General features: G+C 44.8%; 2 protein-coding genes across 3 annotated transcripts in view; both read right to left on the bottom strand.

Moving 5' to 3' along the window:
- The window catches only part of ADGRE5 (adhesion G protein-coupled receptor E5), a 367,255-nt gene that overhangs the window by 227,875 nt on the left and 115,163 nt on the right, over positions 1-24,217 (bottom strand). The window lies entirely within an intron of this gene.
- The window catches only part of LOC136613168 (adhesion G protein-coupled receptor E3-like), an 81,465-nt gene continuing 76,502 nt past the window's right edge, over positions 19,255-24,217 (bottom strand). The window contains exons 17-20 of the mRNA XM_066594013.1: positions 21,637-21,728; positions 21,271-21,439; positions 19,647-19,730; positions 19,255-19,572 (exon numbers count right to left, since the gene is read on the bottom strand). Coding sequence (XP_066450110.1) covers positions 19,501-19,572; positions 19,647-19,730; positions 21,271-21,439; positions 21,637-21,728 — 417 coding nt within the window. The 3' untranslated portion in view covers positions 19,255-19,500. The remainder of the gene's footprint in view (positions 19,573-19,646; positions 19,731-21,270; positions 21,440-21,636; positions 21,729-24,217) is intronic.

Raw genomic sequence — 24,217 nt, 5'->3', positions numbered from 1 at the left:
TTGTCTTTGCTCTCCTGCTTTCTGGTGCAGGGTTCTATCTTATATCCCGAAACTGACATTAAAATGGAACCCTGGAGGAAACCAACGGCCATCTCTTATTTTTTGGATTTAGAAATATGACCTTATTGAAGATTCATTCATCATCATTTTATTGAATATTATCTGCAAGTACTTTTCTGTTTGATCGATCAGTTTTTGATAGGTGTCTGGTACTGTGATGAGCACTGGCGTAACTATAGGGGATGCAGGGGATGCGGTTGCACCAAGGCCCAGGAGCCTTAGGGGGCCTATAAGGCCTCTCTTCTTCATGTAGGGAGCGCAGTACTATGAATAAAGCATTATAGTTGGGGCCCTTTTACAGGTTTTGCATTGGGGCCTAGGAGCTTCTAGTTACGCCTCTGGTGATGAGAACACATTAAACTCCAAAGCAAGGCCATAAAGTACTTTTGTTTTATTGCCAATGTTGTGATTTTGTAGTCAAGGATGTTGGAAGAGCGTGCCGACTTTATCTCTTATCTCAACAACAAAGTCTCCAATATACGTACTTCTGATATATTCCATTTCGTAAACCATGGTAGAATTCTTGGATCTGCGGCTTCAATTGGACTGTAATGTAATTTACACTTTGCTGTTCAGAAAGGCCACGGCTGCCAACAGTCTTCTTGAAGCTTTCATGCTCACCGCACCAAAAGAGGAATTCCTATTGGACAACTTCTAAGGCTTAAATGTAGCTGTACCGACTTTAAGGATTTCAAGATGCAATCTAAGGATCTCACACAACGATTTCAGAAGCAGAGTTTAACATTATTGCTAGAGTCTATCAAGTAGCAAGTAACTGTGATTGGAAGGACCTCCTGGAACCAAGATCAAGGACTATGGATGGTAATTAGCAACTAATTAAACAATATAATAACCAGTTGGATAGGTTAATATGTATTCTGAGTTTACATTACCAGATTCTCCATTCTAATCCAAGGAATAGGGCAGTGATTCCTACTAAACCACTACTTACAGCCAGGAGGGCCTATAATCTTAAAGAATAATTAGTATTCCTTGGCCTCCATGTTCCCCGGACCTTACGCCTTGTGATTTTTCCTCTAGGGGAGGGTTAGAGTCTACATGCCCGCCTCACCACCCACCATGTATGATCTGTGAGGATGCATCACAGAAGTCCTTGCATCAATCAATCGTGACATGCTACATGTACATGGAACTTGACAACAGGCTCGATGTGTGGAGTGACAAAGGAGGCTCACATTAAAGACCACTGATGGGGAAAACATTTGTGATGTTGTCAACAAAACATTTTGAGTTTCTGTTTCCATTGATATCAAATTTATGTATCTGAGTGTCATTAAAGTTATCGGCGTTTCACATTGGAAAGATCATCTGTAATAAGGCCTCGTTTACACAAACGGTATTTTAGTGCTCCAATACTCGCGCTGAAAAATCATCCACTTCATTCCCGTGGGGAATCCTTTCATCCTATGAGTCGCAATTGCGACCCGGACCCTTAGTGAATGGGGGCCCTCAGGCCCCCTGCCATATGCCGTTTCCCTGCCACAGCCCATGGGCCGGCTGGGGGGAACTCAGAGTGGGAAGGGACTGTTACCCGGTGAGCCGGCAGTCAGTTGCAGGCTGCAAACTCCCCTGGAGCTCCTCCCTTCTACTGATAGACTGCAGTTGTGACTGGTCACAACTGCAGCCTATCAGTGTACTTCCGGCAGCGTGATTGGTCCGTCCGGCAATGGCTTATAGTGAAGAGTAGGGCGGAGTCAGCAGACCATACAGTACAACAAGATATGTACCGCATGTAAACTTGTATGTATAGCTAGTATAAGTTACACCAGCTGTACATATATAATTATATACAGGAGATCTCCAGGTTACACCAACATGCTCCATATCACTATATACAGAATGCACAGCTTATACCAGTTGTACATATATAATTATATACAGTACCCACGTTAGGCTGCTTTCACATCTGCATTGGGGATTCCACTTTTCTGCTCCATTTGGGGAGCAGGAAAGAGGAATCCCCATGGTCAAACAGCATAGAAAGGAATCCATTGACTATAATGGGGTCCGTCCGCTCTCCGGCCAGCTGCCTGCACTTCTGTTTCTTCCGGTATTTTGAGCCGCATCTGTGACGGAACCTCCGATTGGAGGTTTTAGCGCAGATGTGAAACCAGGCTTACACCAGCATGGTTGATATCACTACATACAGGAGATGTATATACATCTCACTGTATATAGTGATATGGAGCATGCTGGTCCACAAGTTTCTTTTTTGTTTATATTTCCTACGCCATGCAATGGTGTGTATACACACCATCCATACGCAATGTGATTATATATGGGCCGCATTGATTACACACCCATAGAGAACAATGGTCTCTCTTGCACATAATATTCCACACAATAGAACATGCTGCGTTCTTTTTTAAGCTTGGGTATCAGGCAATTTCTACTTGCAAATGTGAGCAGGACTGCATATAACAATGTATTTGCTTGCCTGCGAATTACCACATATCCCATGTGTGTACAGCGCACGTGTAATACGCGGTAATTATACGCTTGTTTGAGCCCGGCCTAAGAAGCTACCAACAAATTTTCATGCAGTCCAGGAAATGAGTCATGTTTGGAAAGCTTTTGCCAAGGGGCTAGATCATGTATAGAAATTTGTTTTGCAGCTGTAGACAGCACAGTTTAGGTATGAGTACAGATGAAGGGGGGCCCAAGCTAAACCTTTGCACTCAGGCCCATGAGCCTTGAGTTACGCCCTTGTCCCCATCTTTCAGAGTGTAGTAGCGGAGGTGAAAGGTCCTGGTGTGTGAAGAATCTTTTGGTGTTAAGATCCTGCGACCAATCAGATGTGTGGGAGGAGTCATAATCAGCCAGTAAGAAGGCAGGAAACTAAAGTCTTTCCACTCATTGCAACAATCATTTCTACCCTTCATTAGAATAAAAAAGATGGCTGCAGCAGAGTCGTATGTGTGTACACAGCGTAGCAGAGCTTTGTGTCTAGCAGATATGTCTGTATATAGCAGAGCTGCGTGTGTGCAGACCAGAGCTGTTTGTGTATAGTAGAGCTATGTGTATAGCATGTATACAAAGGATGAGAACACCAAGTATAAGGCTACATTCACTCGGACGCTTCTGCCCTGTGCCAGTCACTGCACTGGCTGCCCGTCAAATCCAGAATTCAATTCAAACTCTTCACATTCATCCACAAAGCTCTCTACAGCACCGCACTGCCCTACATTGCCTCCCTCATCTCAATCCACCAACTAACCCGCACCCTCGGCTCCACTAGTGAAATCGGATTGAGTACTTTTTAACTAAAACCTCTCATTCCCGCCTCCAAGACTTCTCCAGAGCAGAACCAGTCCTCTGGAACGCACTACCCCAAATCTATCTGGGCAATCCCTGACTCACATAACTTCAGTCATGCTCTAAAAACGCACCTCTTCAGAGAGTCATACCATATTCCCTAAACCAAACCCCTCTGTATTTCACCTGATAACATGCTCCCTGTCCTAGTGACTGCAACCCTGCTAGCCCCCATCAACTGCCCCTGTAGTCATACTGATTCAACCACTATACAGCTTAGTGTCTGACCATGTGTATAGCATCCCTAGCTCTCCACCCGTCATACTGTACACATCTCCTGCCCCTTTACCTTCTGTATCACCCCATTATCTGTAGTATGTAAGCTCGTTGGAGCAGGACCCTCACCCCTACTGTTTCCATCAGTTGATTACTACATGTACTTGTGGTTGTGTTTCTGTTCTCCTTGTCTTGTAAGCGCTGCGGAATATTTTGGTGCTATATAAAGATTATTATTATTATGGAGCCAAAACACTTTGGCCCGATATCAAGCTCGCAAACAGTTGATTCTCGCCGTTATACGTTGCATTTTTGCTTAAAATTCACATCGCAGCATGTGAAAGGAGAGTGACTGCTTCCCATTGTCTCTAATGGGAAAAATGGCACTTGTGTAGTGGCCCAGAACATTTAGTCTTCGCCCCTCCATAAATGTCATACATATAATGTCATATGTAGATGCCCTGTGCAGAAACTGTCTTGTCATTAGTTATGTGTATTGCACAGCTGCATTGGTTGAAGAGTTAATGTCTGTGAATGTATCCATCTCATGTCATGTGGTATATTTGTAGTCTATAAATATAAGTGATTGGGTGTGATAAGGAGTTCTTCAGAGATTGTTCATCAGAAGTTCTTCTGAGTGCCAGCCACATGGGGGTACCTTAAACCCTCATGTGGTGAAGAGAATGGAAGAGGAAGAAAGGTATCTTCAGGACATCAATGTGAAGAACCAATAGCAAGTGAGGAGAAAATGTGAGTGAGTGAGTACAAAGGTGAGCCCAGACCACCATGCAGAGGCACTGTGTCTAGAGAATATCTGAGGAGAGTCTGCCCCTTCCCTTTTTCTAGGAGCAGTCCCGGACAGATAACTAGGACTGTACGGCCGTTGTCATCCTGGGTATACCCTTTCCAGGCGTGGCTCTGTACAAGTCCTAAGTTTTCCCAGGCCCTGACTGTTCCCAGGGACTGAGGTACTAAAAAGTTAACAGTGTGTGGACTCTGCTTATTTCCGCTGATCATTGGACTCTCCTCTTTATCAGACCACTTGGAAAGTTATAATTAGTATGAAATATTTTTTGCTATCTTGTGTTGTCTACACCCGGGGCGAGTTTTATGGTCTGAAAAATTTGATTCAGGTTGTCAAGTTGTTTTTGTCACAATTGTAGTAAAATGTATATTATTTTGCATTCGGTGTCGGCACTAATCCGTCAGTAGTTTTTTTTGTTGCTCACAAAGCATAATTATAGCACATGTTAATTTATAGCAACCTAAATGACCAGTTTCCACATAGATTTACCCCAACATTGTTTGGAGATTAGACCATGGTTGGTTGGGACAGTTTGGCCGGAGTCACCTATAAACTTCTGCTGCACCTCCCTGACTTATCATGAAGTTTTCCTTCATGACAAATGGCATCATGTGGCTTCAGTTAGTTACGGTTCTAGTTGTCTTTGGCGCACAGATTGATGTAGCTTACTCCGCTGCTCATCCCAGTGAACATCTAGGAACCCTTATATTCCACCGGTAAAGTAAATGACTTCCATCAGACCTGTTCTGCTTCCTTTTTGAACTAGTTAATAACTGAATTGTTGAAAACGGAAGCCTATGATCACAGCCTAAGACTAATTCAGTCTTCACACATTGATAATATAATGTTACACACCACTAGATATTCATAAGTGTTTTAGGTGTCAAACATCATATTGTATAACCTCTTCCTCTGTCTCCTATAGAGGCCTCTAACACAACCAACATTCAATAACATAAATGAACGGCGACATCTAGTGCCCACTCAGCAGTACTGCACATGTAGAGACATCTATAATAAAGAAAAACAAGCATAACTAAAATATCAAACCAAATCCAGTATAGTCTTCACAATTCATAATCCGCAGTATATCCCATAGCAGTGCCAGACACTGTGGTTAGAGGGCCTCCATAGACCAGCCAGTGCTACTACCTTGCCAACCATCCTTAGTTATCCCATAATAGTAACTGCCACAGTGAACCCCAGCCACGGTGCCCCATAATAGTGATAGCCAACCACAGTTCCTCCATAGCAGTGCCAAGCAGCTTTACTACTCACATATGTGCACAGTGCCCCTAGAACTGTGGCACACAGTCACCCAGCACTATTACAGTGACTGGTGATTCCTCTGCCACCAACATAATGCATGCCAGCTCTTTTAAACCATGTCAACAACCCAGTGCCCCCATAACAGTGACATTCACAGTGCCTTCATAATGTAATATATTTACCTTCTTAATTCCCCTACAGTTTGGGATGAGCTCTGTTTCTTCTGCAAGAAAAGGATGTTACAGTTTTGGACAAAGAGAGCTTATTGTACTTTAAACAGCTGTCACTCCGGTTCTGTAAGGGCTTTTGAAAAGCTTCTGGTTCCATTTTAACCCTTTCCAATCCAATTTGTATCCTGGTTTTCCTAGGGGGCTTACTCTTTTTCTGCTGTTATACAACGGCGCTCTATGCTGGCTAAAGCCAGTACTGCATGAGGTGACACGTTGGATAGGCTCCGACAGCAGAGAGGTTGACAATATACAGTAAGAATACCCCGACGGGCGTATTCCAACATCTGAGCTGTACAGCCTTAAATCATAATGTCTTCAGATGTCAGACAGTGGATTGGAAAGGGTTAAAGCCAATAACCTGACTTAAAGTCATTTGAAATTGGGTCAGGAATTCTGAATTTGCAGGGGAACATCAACATGTTTTTTTCTTCATGATATCACTTCCCCCCTCCCGTTTCATTAATCAAACAGCATATTTACTCCCTGATTGTCACAAATGGGTGTCTTTTTTTCCCCAGAAAAGGAGTGAAAAGATGAGCACTTGCTAAACTAATCACTCCGCTACTCTTTTAACCCTGCAGATGCTGCAGTCATTGCTAATTGTGGCATCTAGACATTTTTACAGAGAAGTTTTACGTTTGTTTCACCGGTTTACACAAGGCTTTAAACATCTAAAGAATAAAAAATGCTCATAATTAATATGGCCACATCCATATCAACCCGTACTATAAAATATTACATGTATCCAGTTTCTTCACGGAATTTACTAGATATATTCTTCCTGCAGATATGTTATATTAGAATATTATTATATATTAGTATCTGCTCAGCACCTCAATTTGTAATAAAGTTTATTCGCAGTTATATTTTAATGTTTTTTCCCAGTGAGTGGATTGTTATAAATTATTCAGAAACTTTTCTGCTTACATAACTCACATATACATAAAAATAGCACCAAAAAACAGCTTAAAAGTGTTCTGCAAAACAAATAAGCCTTGTCAAGCTCTGTCAATAAACAGATAAAAATGTTCTGGTTTTCGAATGTGGCACCAGGAAAAAGTATTTTTGTAAAAAAGTATTTATATTGTGCAAAAGTAATAAAACCTCTATAAATTTGTTGTCATAATCATAATGGCTCCTAGAATGAAGGGAACATAATAATTACACCACAAGAGATTTAAAAAAAAAATCCCAGAAAATAATGGTGAGATTGATTGTTTTCCATTCCTCCCCCAGCAAAAACATTAAGAAAACGTACTCAATGCATTATATGTACTTAAAATGAGTTCTGCTAAAAACGAGAACTTGTCTCATACAATACAAAGTGTCATACAGCTACACCGATGAAGAAATAAAAAATGCCTCTGCATTTGAATGAAGTTGTGGTTAATTCTGCACGCTGCCGCTCTATCGAAAGTCTATGGGACTAAACGATTATTGTTTAAATGTTCATCCCCCGGTTGTTAGCATGCGATTAGACTGAACAATAATCGTTCACTTTTCGTTCGGCATTCATTTCATGCAGGTATAAATATCATTGTTGGCTCATTCACTAATTCAGTTTATATATAGATAAATATAGATAGCCAATCATTGTACTCACATATGCGTGCATACATGCATACTATAACATGCGTCTATTAGAACCAATGCATTCCCTATTTGTGTGTGCACATGTCTGTGCTTTACAGGCATGTGCCTGCAAAGATAGGACTTGCGTGCACCACAGGGAATGCAATGGAGCTGCGGTTGCTGCCGGCTGCTCCATTTCAGACAATGGTCTGCCGGCACCTCGTAATTGTCTTTCAGGGAAGAGTTTTAAATATAAGCTCTTCCCTGAAAAACAACCATTTTAGTGTAAAAGAAAAAAATTACATATATATATATATATATATATATATATATATATATATATATATATATATATATACTTACCTGTCCACGCTGCCATGTCCCCTGCGGGGATGAAGAACACATCTGCCACATGAGGCAAATGTTTTCTTCATCCCCGCAGGTAAAAAGAATTCGCTGCTGCACCTGTCACATCTGTGACAGATGCAAAGAAGGAATTCTTCATCCCTGGTAGAATAAAGAATTCCCTACCACAGCTGTCACAGATGACAGCTGCGGTAGAGGATCCAGCTGCCAGCATCCTGTAATTGTTTTTCAGGGAAGGTTAAGGTTAAGGGAAGGTTTAAGTTTTAAATGTAAACGAATCACAGGCAGCTCTCTCTTAATGAATGACAGGGGAGAGCTGCCTGTGATTGGCTGAGTGCCTCAGCTACTCAGAAGCAGCTCTTTCAGCAGGCGGGAATTTAAAATCCCTGCCTGCTCAAAGAACTGCATTGCAGAGCCTGAGGACAGTGCAGAGAGGATGTGGCTGAGCCCTGGCAGCTGAAGGAAGGTGAGTATATATATATATATATATATATATATATATATATATTTTTTTTTTTTTTTTTTTTACTTTGCCTTGTTTTTCAGGGAATGGCTTATATTTAAAACCCTTCCCTGAAAAACAATTGCAGGATGCCGGCAGCTTGGTCCTCTACTGCAGCTGTCATCTGTGACAGCTGGGGTAGGGAATTCTTTATTCCCATGCAGCATGAGGCAGATGTGTTCTTCATCCCTGCAGCGGACACGGCAGTGGCGGACAGGTAAGTATATTTTTATTATTTTTATTTTTTTACACTAAAATTGTTGTTTTTCAGGAAGAGCTTATATTTAAAGCTCTTCCCTGAAAAACAATTACAGGATGCTGGCAGGGTATTGTCTTCAATGGACACGCCGGCAGCAGCTGCGGCTTCATTAAAGACAATGCGCACCTGCATACACGCGTGTTTTTGCACATACAGGGGTGCGCACATATGTACGCACCTATGTATGCACACATTCGTGTGAAGCCACTCTTAGCCAATGAAGAGAATTGCTACAAAGAGCATCTCTGGAAGACCCAGCATGCTGGTGCATTACACAGAAAACCCATTAATTTCACTTGGAAGTATGTAATACTTCATTCCCCCTGTGGTGACGCTGCAGGGAAATTGAAAACTTTATGCTAGGTTGCCTCACATAGTTGATAACTGGGTGACCACTACTAGCACCTCAGTCACCAGCTTATAGTCAGAGACTTTTGTAACAGGTAAAGATTGTCCAAAGCAAGGAGCCCCTTTGACTGTTTAATTATTAGATAGGATGAGTCATTTTGCCCTGTGTGGAAGTGTCACACTATTATTGGGCTGTATGGTTGGTGTGAAAATGCAGGATTTTAGGATTTCTTAACACATCGATCATATATAATAATATATAAAATATAACTAATCAAAAACTCAAGACACACAGCCCTGCTAGGAAAAAGAAATGAAAATGCTCCTAAATTTTTATCACTGCATTCATAATCATCAAAAGTTAAGGCCCATTTGCACGGAACGATGATCAGTCAAAATTCGCTCAAACGACAGTTTGAGTGATAGTTGTGAGCGATGATCTTTGCATAACTCTAAGTAGCTAATTAGCTACTTAAGAGTTAATGCAGTTGGAGCAGGAAACCACTGATAACTCAGAGAACAAAGCAGCTGTTTTGTATATGCAAACCGCTGCTTTGTTCTCTGTGCTTTCAGCTGGTGTCCTGCTGAGAGCTGCCAGCAGGATACCAGCTAAAAGAATGCTATCAGCACCGCGCGCTGAGATATCAGTGTGCGGCGCTGATAAGGCTCATCACTCATTTCTAGCTTGCTAGAAATAAGTGATGAATGAATACTGCATGAACAGTGCACGATGGTCGCGCGCTTAGACGCAACAGTTATCACTCAAATAGTGGTCCTAGAAGTAATAGTGCCCCAGTTAATGGCCCTAATAGTAATAGTGCCCCGTTGGCAAACCCAATTGTAATAGTGCCCTCATTAGTGGCCCCAATAGTAATGGTGTCCCTTTTAGTGGTCCAGTAGTAATATTGCTCTTGTTAATGGCCCCCAGTAGTAATAGTGTCTCTGTTAGTAGCCCCAGTAGTAATAGTGCCCCTCATTCGGTCCCAGTCACTTCGCCTTCTCTGCTGCCTCTCCGTTCCACTCGCTGTCCCTTTGGATCCCGCTGATCTACTATGGCCTCAATCCCAACAGCCGGTCACATCCTTGATGGCACATGACCACTGCAGACAATCACTGGCCTCGGTCATGCTAACACTTAGGGTTATTTAGTTTAGATAAAAGACAGCTGAGGGGCGACCTAACAACTATGTATAAATATATCAGGGGACCATACAGAGATCTCTCCCATCATCTGTTTATACCCAGGACTGGGTGTCCTCTACGTCTAGAGGAAAGAAGGTTTCTACACAACATAGAAGGGGGTTCTTTACAGTAAGAGCAGTGAGACTGTGGAGCTCTTTGCCTGAGGATGTGGTGATGGCGAAGTTGATAAAAGAGTACAAGAGGGACCTGGATGCCTTTCTTGAGCGTTACAATATTACATGTTATATCACTGATTACTTCAGAAAAGTCAGTGATCCAGGAATTTGGCTCCTACCTCATTGAGTGTTTTTTTTTGCCTTCTTCTGGATCAACATTGCAGGAAAGTAGACTGAATTAGATGGGCATGGGCACAAGTCTTTTTTCAGCCAAAAAAACCCTGTTACTATGTAATGCTTAGGCCAGGAATTGCAGCGGCATGTAATCAGCTGCAGGGAGAGCAGTGGGATCGGAAGGTACAACGAGCGGAGCGGAGAAGGTGAGGCTTTTTTGTGCGGGGGTGGAGAGGTGCGACATGCCTCCTGCTGAATCAGGGACGGTTGGGCGGCATGTCTATAGACTTCTACAGTACTTCCCTATGCCTTCGAGCCTTTCTTTATGGCAAATGGCATCAAGTAGCTTCAGTTAGCCTCCGTTCCATACGGTCTCAGATGTGGCTGGTGAGCAGAATGATGGAGCTTAGTACGCTGTTCATCCTTGTGAGAATATCAGATCTGGTGCAGAGCCCAAGATTAATTCTGCTTTTACACAACGATAAAAATGTTACCGAGAACTATTGCATCTTTGGTCACATTGTTTTAAAGTATTTAACGTTTTCTTAGGTGTATTATGCAAATACCATTATGGATTTCTGTCTCCCAAGGAGGCCTCTAATGCAGCCAATGCTCAATAAAATAAAGGAACAGCTACATCTAGTGGCCACTCCATAGTACTGCACATGCAGAAACATCTGTAATAAATGTTAATACATATCACAAAGATATGAGAGAAAAGATCTGTAAACAACTGCCTGTTTACTGTGAATGGAGGCAGTTGGGCCAGAATGATCCTCGGCCGCTGCGGCTCCATTAACTGAGCAATGATCGTTCCTGTGTAAAAACACAGGAACAATCATCACTAGGACGGTCTGTTGGTTATCACCTCCCAACAGGTCATCCCATGTAAGAGTGTGGAAAGATATGATTACCCCAGGCAGCTTGAATTCATGCCCAAGTGATTTTCCAATCACATATGTTGAAAGTTTGTTCCAAGCATCTTCTATCTTATTTTTGTGTAAAGTAATATTCTTTTGACATTACTTCTGATCTTTCCCCAACTTATTTCAGATTGTAACTAGAGATGAGTGAGCACCAAAATGCTCAGGTGTTCATTACTCGAGTTGAGCTTTTCGTAATGCTCAAGAGCTCGTTTCGAGTAACGAACCCCATTGAAGTCAATGGGCGACCTGAGCATTTTTTAAGGTGACCAATGCTCCGTATAGGGGAGGTTGTGTGATTCACCTGAAAACATCAGAAAGTGATGGAAACACCACAGAAACAGATAGGGAATGGCAGGGGCAGCATGCATGGCTGCATCTGAGGCTCCCAGGTTGCACTATTAATCCAAATTGTGGGCAAGAGCCTGGCGGTCACCCCCTAGCAGTTCACTTGGGACAGATCATAATCAGCAAGGCACACGTGCTGGCACATCTTAGCTAAGTACCACACTACCTGCAACCAAGGACAATCACTGCCTGTGGGTGACACCACTGCCTCTTCTCCAGTGTCCAACCCCCCCCCGCACGACCCTGTGTCCACAGCATACTCAAATTTTTCCCAGCGCAGCGTTCAGCTGTACTCATGCCACACGGTTGCTTGATAGCCACACCATGCTCATGTGTATTTATAAGTGCGTACTGGATGAGGAGGAACTGGAGGCACACACTGCCGAGGGTTGGCAGGGCCTGGCAGCGACCCTCTTTGAAATTGTGGGCGATAGCCCACAATGCTGATGAGAATTGCTGATAAATTAACGTACGATCATAATTCCAATCCCATGCCACCTCCATCACAAAATTGTAAGGAGCCGCCAACGAGGGCATAAAAGGGACTCAGATGACAGTACTTCTACACATCTCCACAATTCAGTAACGCATTCTAAAACAAAATATTTCTTTTAAGCAGGAGGTGTCACAAAAGTAGCCACCATAGGCACACAGTGACCCTGTGAAAGTCTCATTAAATCACTAATGCTTCCTGTGAATGCTCCAATCCAGTATCTCAGATAACTGTGGTAAAACGAGAGATAAGACATGGGGACCAGCGCTGACCCCCAGGGATGCTGCGTTTATCAGACCCAAACCAAACGGGCTGATTACCACTCAGGGTATTTTACGTCCAAAAATACGCAATGAGTTCAGTGCTGATCAGAATTGCAATTCCATGCCACCTCCGTCACAAAATTATCAGGAGACACAAACGTGGCCATAAAGCGGACTCAGATGCTAGTACTTCTAAACATCTACACAATTCAACAACGCATTCCAAAACAAAAGATTTCTTTTAAGCAGGAGGTGTCACAAAAGTTGCCACCACAGGTCTACAGTGAACCTGTGAAAGTCTCATGAAATCAGTTATACTTCCTTTGATCGCTACAAGGACAGCATAAACCATGAAGAAATTTGAGTGGCCAAACCAGACACAGTTGCACCCCGCCCAGGACCTCTGCCTCTGCCCACACCCTCATTCGGGCATCCACGTCCTCGTCCTCGACCCTTACCCCTAGTCTTCATCATGTTGTATAATGTACTGAGTCAAAATGCTACACAAACTGCGAGGTATTTTACGCACACTTTAAGCCAAAAATAGGCAGCGTAAAATGTGCACAGTCTTGTGTGTCCCTCGATCTGCACTATATAACACTTGGGCCTATTATGCAAATGATTTCAGCCATAAACAAATGAAAAATGGGAGGAGTTTTGTTAGTTCTTATTTAGTCTCTGTACACCAGTAGCAGTATACTGTATAGAAGCGGTAACAGTATGCCGTATACAGCCAGGATGTTTGTGAATGCTTTGTGTGCACTACTGGTCCTAGGCAGCCAAACTGATGATGCACACAATGAGAGGAGTTGTAGTTCTAGAAAGGACTGTTGGGTTCCAATAATTGAAATCACTTGCCACCTCCGTCATAAAATTTCATGAGCCACAAACGTGGGCATAAATGGGACTCAGATGCCAGTACTTCTACACATCTCCACAATTCAACAACCCATTCTACAACCAAAGATTTGTTTTAGGCAGGAGGTGTCACAAAAGTTGCCACCACAGGTATACAGTGAAACGGTCAATGTCTCATGAAATCAGTTACGCTTCCTTTGATCGCTACAAGGACAGCATAAACCTTGAAGAAATTTGAGTCGCCAAACCAGGCACAGTTGCACCCTGCCCAGGACCTCGGTCTTTGCCCACACCCTCATTTGGGTGCCCGCGTCCACATCCTCGTCCTCGACCCTTACCCCTAGTCTTCATCATGTTGTATAATGCACTGCGTCAAAGTGCTACGCAAATTTTTGCATACGTTTTAAGCCAAAAATAGGCAGTGTAAAATGTGTACAGTCTTGTAATATGGTGTGGATCAACAGGACACACATTTAGGCCTATAATGCAAATGATTTCAGCCAAAAACAACGAAAAAATTGAAAAATGTTAGTTCCTATACAGTCTGTGTACACCATCAGCAGTATACTGTATAGAAGTAGTAACAGTATGCAGTATACAGCCGGATACTTGTGTGCACTACTGGTCCCAGGCAGCCAAACTGATGATGTACACAATGAGAGGAGTTGTAGTCCTAGAAAGGACCATTGGGTTCCAATAATTCCAATCCCATGCCACCTCTGTCACCAAATTGTCAAGGACCACAAACGTGGCTATAAAGCAAACTCAGATGCCAGTACTTCTAACCATCTGCACAATTCAGCAATGCATTCTACAACCAAAGATTGGTTTTAAGCAGGAGGTGTCACAAACGTTGCCACCACAGGTCTACAGTGAAACTGTCAATGTCTGATGAAATCAGTAACGCTTCCTTTGATCGCTACAAGGACAGTAGGACCTATGAAGAAATTTGAGTGGCCAAAGCAGGACAATTCATTCTGTCTAGGTGTCAGATAGCTGGACGCTGTGCTGGGAAACATTTGTGTATCAAGAGTATAGGCATACCCCAGAAATATAGGTGTACCAAGAGTATAAGCGAACCCCTGAAACATTTGTGTACCAAGAGTATAGGCGAACCTTTTAAACATTTTTGTACCAAGAGTATAGACAAGGGCCGGAAATTTTGTTTACTGAGAGTATAGGTGAAGCCCGGAAAAATTTGTTTGCTAAGAGTATAGGCGAACCCTGGAAAATTTGTGTACCAACAGTATAGGTGTAACCATGAAGAATTTGTTTACCCAGAGTGCAGGTGAAACTCCCAAATTTTTTTAACATACAGCTCGTACTTGCTTAATTTGTTAACAGAGCCTGGAGGCAGCCCTCCAAAAAAAATTGTTTTTACAGAGCCTTTTGGCCCTCTGAGGAATTGGCTGTTCAGTGTGCTGACATGCTGGTTTAGGAGGAGGAGGAGGAGGAAGATCACAGGATAGACCAAGCTACTTCTCCCCTTTTTTGGGGTGATAGAGGGTGCATCATTTCCCTGTTCCAGCTTAAAGAATCTTTATGTTGCGCTGCTTTCCACCAGTGGAGAAGAGAAGTCAGCGGAAATTTAGGCTTTGTTCATCCTAATGAGTGTAAACCTGTCGGTTCTGTCAGTTGAAAGGAGGGTTCGCTTATCTGAGATAATCCCCTCAGCAGCACTAAATACCCTCCCTGATAAGACGCTAGCGGCAGGGCAGGCCAGCACCTCCAAGGCGTACAGCGCAAGTTCGTGCCACGTGTCCAGCTTTGACACCCAATAGTTTTATGGAGCAGAGGGATCACGGAGGATGTTGGTATGGTCGGCTATGTACTCCCTCACCATCCTTTTACAGTGTTCCCTCCTGCTCAGCCTAGACTGGGGAGTGGTGACACAGTCTGGCTGGGAGCCATAAAACTGGTGAAGGTCTTGGAGAGTGTTTCCCTGCCTGTGCTAGACATGCTGCCTGTTCCCCGCTTTCCACTGCTAGTTGGCCCACTGAACTATGTCCTCTACTGCTAGCATTGTCAGATGGGAACTTTAGGATCAGCTTTTCCACCAGAACCTTGTGGTATTGCATCACGCTTGTAATCCTTTCCTCTTTGGGGATTAGAGTGGAAAGGTTCTCCTTATACTGTGGGTCAAGAAGGATAAACACCCAGTAATCTGTGTTGGCCAGAATGCGTCTAACGCGAGGGTCATGAGAAAGACAGCTTAACATGAAGTCAGCCATGTGCGGAACACATCGCTTCCCTCAATAGGAGGGTGACTCTCAGTCTCCTCCTCCTCTACAGCCCATACACACTGAAAAGATGTGAAGGAATTAGCATGGGTACCCTCTGCAGTGTGGGCAGCAGTCTCTTCCCCTTACTCCTCCTCCAATACGAGAAACAGACCTAAGGGTGGTCTGGCTATCAAGCAACGTATTTTCATCCCCATCTTCTGTTCTATCTGCAAAGCGTCGGCCTTAATGCTTAGCAGCGACCTTCTCAGCAGGCAAAGCAGCAGGATGGTTACGCTGATAATGGCCGCATCGCCGCTCACGATTTGTGTAGACTCCTCAAAGTTTCCTAAACCTGACAGATGTCAGACATCCAAGCACACTCCTCTGTGAAGAACTGCGGAGGCTGACTACCACACCGACGGCCATGTTGCAGTTGGTATTCAACAACGGCTCTACGCTGCTCGTAAACCCTGGCTAACATGTGCAACATTGAATTTCATCGTGTGGGTATGTTGGACAACAGTCGATGCACTGGCAGCTGGAAGCGATGTTGCAGTGTCCTGAGGGTGGCAGCATCTGTGGTGGACTTTCGGAAATGTGCGCATACCCGAAGCACCTTGCTCAGCAGCTCCGACAAATTGGGGCAATTTCTTAGAAAGCGCTGAACCATGAGATTGAACACGTGGGCCAGGCATGGCATGTGTGTTAGTCTGCCAAGCTGCAGAGCAGCTACCAGGTTGCGCCCATTGTCACACACGACCATGCCTGGTTGGAGGTTCATTGGCGAAAGCCACAGATTTGTCTGCTCCATCAAACCCTGTAACAGCTCTTGGGCGGAGTGCCTCTTGTGCCCTATGCTCAGGAGTTTCAGCACAGCCTGCTGACGCTTCCCGACTGCAGTACTGCAGAGCCTCGAGCTACCGACTAAAGGAGACATGCTCACACATGGTAATTGAGAGGTGGAGGAGGAGGGAGGTGTTTTTGGGAGGTGGCATAATAAGCCGGAGAAACTATGACCAAGGTAGGACCCGCAATCCTTGGTGTGGGTAGCACGTGAGCGGACCCAGGGTCAGACCCAGTCCCAGCCTCCACAAGGTTAACCCAATGTGCCGTCAGGGAGATGTACTGTCCCTGCATGCCAGCACTTGTCCACGTGTTGGTGGTTAAGTGGACCTTCCCAGTAACCGCGTTGGTGAGGGCACGGTTTATATTCCGTGAGGTGTGCTGGTGTAGGGTGGGGATGGCGCAGCGGAAAAAATAGTGGCGGCCTTGGGACCGAGTACCGAGGGGCTGCTGCCGCCATGTGGTTGCGGAAAGCCTCCGTTTCTACAAGCCTATATGGCAGCATCTCCAGGCTCAGTAGTTTTGAAATATGCACATTTAGCGATTGTGCATGCGGGTGGGTGGCTGCATATTTTCGCTTGCGTGCCAATGCTCGGGTTATCGACAGCTGAGCGCTGCGCTGAGACACATTGGTGGAGGCAGTGGAGGACCGTGGAGGTGAAGGTGTGGGTGCAGGCCGGAGACGCTCGTGCCTGCATCCTGGGAGGGGGATTGCATCTCAGTGCCAGCAGGTGACACAGGGAAAGAGGCAGTGGTGTGAGCCGCAGGCAGTGAATGGCCTTCATTCCACCTATCATATTCCTGCGCATTCTGGTGGTGTTCAGGCTGGTAGTGGTGGCTCTCCTGCTGATTTTGCTGCGGCACAGGTTGCACACCGCTGTTCATTGGTCGTCTGCGCTCTCAATTAAAAACCTCTAGACTTTCGAACACCTAGCCCTCTTGCCGTGAGGAGGTGCTGTGGGGAACATTTGGTGGGTTGTTTGCCCTGATTCTCCCTCTTGACACCCCACTGCCTCTTCCAACCTGTTCTGGTTCTGCACTTGCCTCCCCCTCTGAAGCCCTGTCTTCAGTAGGCTTAGCAAGCCAGGTGGGGTCAGTCACCTCATCGTTCCCCAGCTCTTCCTCAGAATCCTCTGTCTGCCCCTCCCTCAGACTTACTGCCCTAACAACAACCTCACTAACAGACAACTGTGTCTCATCATCATCATCCACAAAAAGCTCTTGAAACACTACTTGGAAGTCCCCAGCCTCATCACCTGGACTGTGTGAAAGGTCCAAATTTTGGGCATCGGTCACGATAAACTCCTCAGGTGGCTGTTGAAACGCTTTTTCTGACTCAGGGCAGTGACCTGAGAACAGGTTCTGGGAGAATGCCTGTTCAGAATCTCTCCTTTTCCTGGAGTGACCAGGCTGGGAGGAAGGAGGAGCAGCCTGAGGATTCAGAGGTGCAGTCCCTTGGCTAGCATCAGTGGACTGTGTGGAAGACTGGGTGTTGGATAAATTACTGGACTCGTCTGATATCCACGTCAGCACCTGATTGCACTTTTGTGCTTTTAATAATGGTCTACCACGCGGATCTGCAAAATGTCAGATGAAGCTGGGGAGCGGAGATATGCAGCGCTCTACTAATCCTTAAGCAGCAGGCACTGTTTCACCCCACCTAAGACCTCGCCTCTGCCCACACCCTCATTCAGATGCCCACGTCCTCGACCTCGACCATTTCCCCTAGTCTTCATAATGTTGGATAATGCACTTGGACTAAATGCTACACAAAATGCAAGTTATAGGCCAAAGTAGATACAATAAACAGTGTATACTGTTGTTGGATAGCGTAGATTCCCACCACCCAGGCACGGGTATATACCATAGGCTTTCAGCAGGCACCAAAAATATTTCAAGTGTGTATACTGTTGTTAGATAGCATAGATTCACCGCACCCAGACATGGGTATATACTGTACGCTATCATGTCTGCCATGCTATTCTATTGCTTTCAGTGGGATCGGCGCAGTGGTTTGTGAATGAATAGCTAAGCACTAGCTGTAATTGGCTGAGTGCTCAGCCAATTAGCACAGCCCTTTCAGCAGGTGGGGATTTTTAAATCTTCGCCTGCTGAAAGTGCTGGACAGCAGTGGCATGGAGCCAGCCTCAGGACGCATCTGAGCGGCGGAGAGGTGAGTAATTATTATTATTTTTTTTTAACCAGTTAATGATGATTTTCAGGGAAGGGCTTATATTTCAAGCCCTTCCCCGAAAATCATGCAGCAGGGGTTGCCACAAACCACTATTTTCAATGGGACCGGCAGCACCAATGGGATAGCACGGCAGATTTCTGCCACAGCTGTGACAGCTGCGGCAGAAGTCCGTGACATTCTCCCTATGCTTTCAATGGGGCTAGCGCTGCTGCTCCATTGAAAACACTGGCGATATCCCGGCGTCTTTCTTGCGCTGCGAGGTGAGTGTTTACACTTGCTCTCGCAGCGCAAGAGAGAATAAAATGCCAGTGGGTATCAGCCCTCAAAATGGGAAAGGTATTTAACATTAATTATCCTAATGTCTACTATGCCCCAGAAGAAGCTGTATGGCCGAAACTCTGGGTTGGCCGGTGTATGTGACGTGATTATCACTATTATTGTGGCGCTTTTTATACTTGTTCATTGTGAGTATAATCATGAAAGATATGTAGGATCTCATCCTCTGTCCCAGAGAAACGGAAATAAAAACAGAATTAAGCGTTTCACTTTTCTTCCCCATTGATTTCAATGAGTTTTCATAAAAAAAAACAGATATATAGTTCCATTTACCTCCATTCCGTTTTCAAACAGAACAACTAGCGCATTATAAAATGGGTAAAGACTCAGACCCCCAATATCTGTATACATTTATTATTATCAATCCATAAAACACAGGCCAAGTAACAGCAAACACAAATCTCATTTTAACCTCAAAGGTAGAAATCGGCGAAGAAAATGATGTATATTTTACATAACAGATAAAGAAACTGTTGGTGCAAAGAAAAAATACATAAAGGTCATCAAGCATAGAAAGCCTGAAAGTACAAATCTAATACTGCAATCACTTCACATTGGCTCCTCCTTCCCGATCCATGATGTCAGCTATGTCCAGTTGACAGTTCTGTCGGAGCTCTTCTCACTGCTCATGGGTTTAGTGATTTCAGATAAGTTCATCTGGGGGTAAAAGGATAGAGATTTAGGCTTTAGATTGGCTCTAAGGGAAAATGAATATTGTAGCGGACACTTACTGATTTATTGGTGGTGATCGGGGTGGTGTCATCTGATGAACGTTTCTGAGTTCTGCCGAACAGTTTTCTGTACTCTTGTCTCACCTGCAAAGTACACAAAAGTGCAATAGATAACTTTGGGGCTCCAGCAAATCTTTCCATGTTTACACTCTTATGGCACACGGGCGTGGTTACAGTCCACTTTTTGGACCGAAAACCGGACGAAAATAGCATGCATTGACAGTTGTTTTTTTTTTAATGACACTGATAGTCCGAGAACAAAATATCGCACCATGTCCTATTTTTGTCCAATGAGATTAGCACATGTCAATGTGTTGTGTCCAGCAAACAGATGGGATGTCCGAGTGCAGTCTGATGCAAGTTGTATCAGCCGCGGTGGAGGATCACTACTTCCCCATGTAAAATTAGCCTAAGGCCTCATGTCCACGGGCACGTACGGTTTCCTAGTGTGGAATCCCGCAGCGGTTTCCATCCATGCACGCAGCCATGAGGCCTAAAAATACATTTTCTTACCTAAGCCGGTGGGGGTCTTCTCTGTCACGGCCGGATCTTCTTTCTTCTGCATTGCGAATGTGTCTGGGACGCGCTAGCGCCGTGTTTTTTTATTTAAAAAAAAAATCCTGCTTTCCTGCGGATCTTCAGCACTGACACATTGTCAACTGCGGATGGGACGGCTTCCATGGAAGGAATCCGCAGAAAGTGCAGCATGCTGCGATTTGTATCCCGCGCGTGCAATCCAGGATAAAATGACATCTACAGGTATATAGTTACCTGCAGATGCCCAATGATTGTCTGTGGGCATATTGAACTGCAGATTCCACAATTCAATTTTGCCCGTGGACATGAAGCCTCACAAAGTATATGTGAGTCACAAAGTATATGATTTCAAACAGCGCATCCTAGAAGAGATTACCGGCAAAGATAGTGAACAAAGAAAAAAGAGATTACTACAAGTAGTAGGGTACAAGTAGTGATAGAGGGTACAAGTAGTGGTGGAGGGTACAAGTAGTGGTGGAGGGTACAAGTAGTGGTGGAGGGTGCAAGTAGTGGTAGAGGGTAGAAGTAGTGGTGGAGGGTACAAGTAGTGGTGGAGGGTACAAGTAGTGGTGGAGGGTACATACTGCACATGCCTAAAGATGTATGAGGAGCCTTGAAACATTACCGTGTTTCTCAATAAAGTGTGTTTTAATCCACTGATCTGCCTTTGAAATGATCCCAGGTTTGTTATGAAAGACTTTTTGCCCTTGGGTAATATTAAATGTAATTTTTAAAGACACTGTCACCTACTTTTAGCTCTATAAACTATGCCTATGGGCTGAAAGTAGGTGACCCATGGAGTCCGGGGATATAAGTTATACTTATCTTCCCCGTCATGCCGCTGGTGTGAGCGCTGGAAGCCGCATACTCTATGCATTGAGAGGCATGCCAAGTAGTAAGCCCATTATAAAATTACAACGGGCAGACTACTTAGCGCTGCACCGGGAAAACCACAGGGAAGGTAATTGTAACACTTACATCCCCGGACTCCACAAGTCACCTACTGCTGGCACATAAACTTAGCTTATAGGGCTAAAAGTAGATGAAAGATTCCCTTTAAAGATGATCCTTCACAAGCAATCATTACCTGGTTATTCAGGATACAATGTACAAGGAAGATGTAGACGCCTTGCAGGCTGTTACATATGGTGAATATATAGGATATGACCACGGCACCCTCTCCAAATTGGAAGTAGCCAATACCCCAAGTACAGCCAAGAATAAATAACTGAGCCAAGGCTTTGAACGTCAGTGACCTGAAGGGGCAAGAAAGGAAAATCAGGAATGAAGTGAATGGAAACTAAAACACAGTTGTAAAGAAACGTATATTAGATCTCCAGGTGGTATTTCTTATCCTGTTACTTCTTATAGGTTTCATCACCTCTCACCGTAGCGGCAGCAGCGGGTCGTGGAGTATTACCATACCAATGCCCGGATCCCCTCACATACTAACCTACTGTTCTTCAGGGTGGACACATTTGTGTTCAGAGTGGCGAGCCGCTTCCTGAGGAGTACGATGGTGCAGACCAGGAGGGTGGTGTTGGACTAGGAAGAAGAGGAATAACATAAAAGAGAAGGTATAAGGGCTTATATAATGAGTATATCCAAATGGCTTCAATCACGTAATCATAGTGGACTACAATATATGCACAGTATGAAGGTTGTAACAAGGGGGAATACAAAGAAAATCTCTCTATACCTATGGACACATTCAGAACTACATTCAAAAGGCCCTGCGAATCAGCAGTCTTCAAAGTCTAGTGTTCATAGCAGTCAGTGTCAGAGGACGATGGGGGAAAAAAATGTGACAATAGACCCCATAGAAGCGGAATCAACTCTCATGTTATTATTTATCTGCTGATGTTCACAGATCCAACGACACTATCGCGTTTTGGGGCTAGGCTTGAAGAAGGGTCCCTATAACCCCGAAACGCGTTGCGTAGCCATCTTTATTATTACTTGTGTTTTTACTGTATCTGTATGTACAGCCCTGTTATTTGTTAACTTCGATTAAAACGACTGGAAAAGGAGTCCTGTGATTTCCTGAGCAACCTTCAGTTGGGTGACTTGGATTGGGGGGAGTTGGGTAAACCCAAGGCCCCCCCCCCCCTGTGAGGTGAATCCATAACTTTTCCATACCTTTCAGGTACTTCAGTAACATGGAGCACACAACATACCTTTTGTGTAAGATAAATCCCTTCATGGAAAAGACTTTTCCTTTGGTCGTTCAGTTTTTCCCACCCTTATTGCATCCTGCTACATCCCCGTGGGTATATGTGCTGCTGTGTTAGGAGGCCAGGAGAGGCAGACCTCATTATGCCATTCTTCTTTCCTGCAGTCCTGACAGCGGCAGATATCTACCCTCAGGAGGAGGCGCTTAGGCCCTTTTTATAGGGTGTGTTCAACTTTTCAATTAACTCTTCGGGTCACCTGTCCAAAATACGTGGTTTCTAGAGATGAACGAGCACCAAAATGCTCGGGTGCTCGTTACTCGGGACAAAATTATCGCGATGCTCGAGGGTTCGTTTCGAGTAACGAACCCCATTGAAGTCAATGGGCGACCCGAGCATTTTTGTATATCGCCGATGCTCGCTAAGGTTTTCATTTGTGAAAATCTGGGAAATTCAAGAAAGTGATGGGAACGACACAGCAACGGATAGGGCAGGCGAGGGGCTACATGTTGGGCTGCATCTCAAGTTCACAGGTCCCACTATTAAGTCACAATACCGGCAAGAGTAGCCCACCCCCCTCCCAAAAACTTTTACTTCTGAAAAGCCCTCATTAGCAATGCATACCTTAGCTAAGCACCACACTACCTCCAACAAAGCACAATCACTGCCTGCATGACACTCCACTGCCACTTCTCCTGGGTTACATGCTGCCAAACCTCCCCCCCCCCCACGCGCACGACCTAGTGTCCACAGCGCACACCAAACTGTCCCTGCGCAGCCTTCAGCTGCACTCATAGCCACACCACTCTAATGTCTATTTATAAGTGCGTCTGCCATGAGGAGGAACCGCAGGCACACACTGCAGAGGGTTGGCACGGCTAGGCAGCGACCCTCTTTAAAAGGGGCGGGGCGATAGCCCACAATGCTGTACAGAAGCAATGAGAAATATAATCCTGTGCCACCGCCATCAGGAGCTGCACACGTGGGCATAGCAATGGGGAACCTATGTGCCACACACTATTCATTCTGTCAAGGTGTCTCTGCATGCCCCAGTCAGACTGCAGTTTTTTATAAATAGTCACAGGCAGGTACAACTCCGCAATGGGAATTCCGTGTGCACCCACAGCATGGGTGGCTCCCTGGAACCCACCGCCTGCACATTAATGTATCCCATTGCAGTGCCCATCACAGCTGAGGTAATGTCATGTTTAATGCAGGTGGGCTTTGGCCCTCACTGCATGCCCCAGTCAGACTGGGGTTCTTTAGAAGTGGACACATGCAGTTACAACTCCGTGTGGACCCACGGCATGGGTGGCTCCCTGGAACCCACCGGCGGTACATAAATATATCCCATTGCAGTGCCCAACACAGCTGATGTAACGTCAGCTGTAATGCAGGTGGGCTAAAAATTAATTGGATTACACTGTAGGCGAGGGCCCCCAAAAATTGGTGTACCAACAGTACTAATGTACCTCAGAAAAATTGCCCATGCCCAACCAAGAGGGCAGGTGAAACCCATTAATCGCTTTGGTTAATGTGGCTTAATTTGTAACTAGGCCTGGAGGCAGCCCAGTTAAAATAAATATTGGTTCAGGCGAAAGTTTCAACGCTTTAATGAGCATTGAAACGTATAAAAATTGTTTACAAAAATTATATGACTGAGCCTTGTGGGCCTAAGAAAAATTGCCCGTTCGGCGTGATTACGTGAGGTTTCAGGAGGAGGAGCAGGAGGAGGAGGAGGAATATTATACACAGATTGATGAAGCAAAAATGTCCCCGTTTTTGATGGTGATAGAGAACGATGCTTCCATCCGCGGGTGCAGCCTACGTATTGCTTAGGTATCGCTGCTGTCCGCTGGTGAA

This window comes from Eleutherodactylus coqui, chromosome 2 (assembly GCF_035609145.1).
Source record: "Eleutherodactylus coqui strain aEleCoq1 chromosome 2, aEleCoq1.hap1, whole genome shotgun sequence".
NCBI lineage: Eukaryota > Metazoa > Chordata > Amphibia > Anura > Eleutherodactylidae > Eleutherodactylus > Eleutherodactylus coqui.
This window is presented reverse-complemented; position numbering and strand designations above follow the sequence as displayed.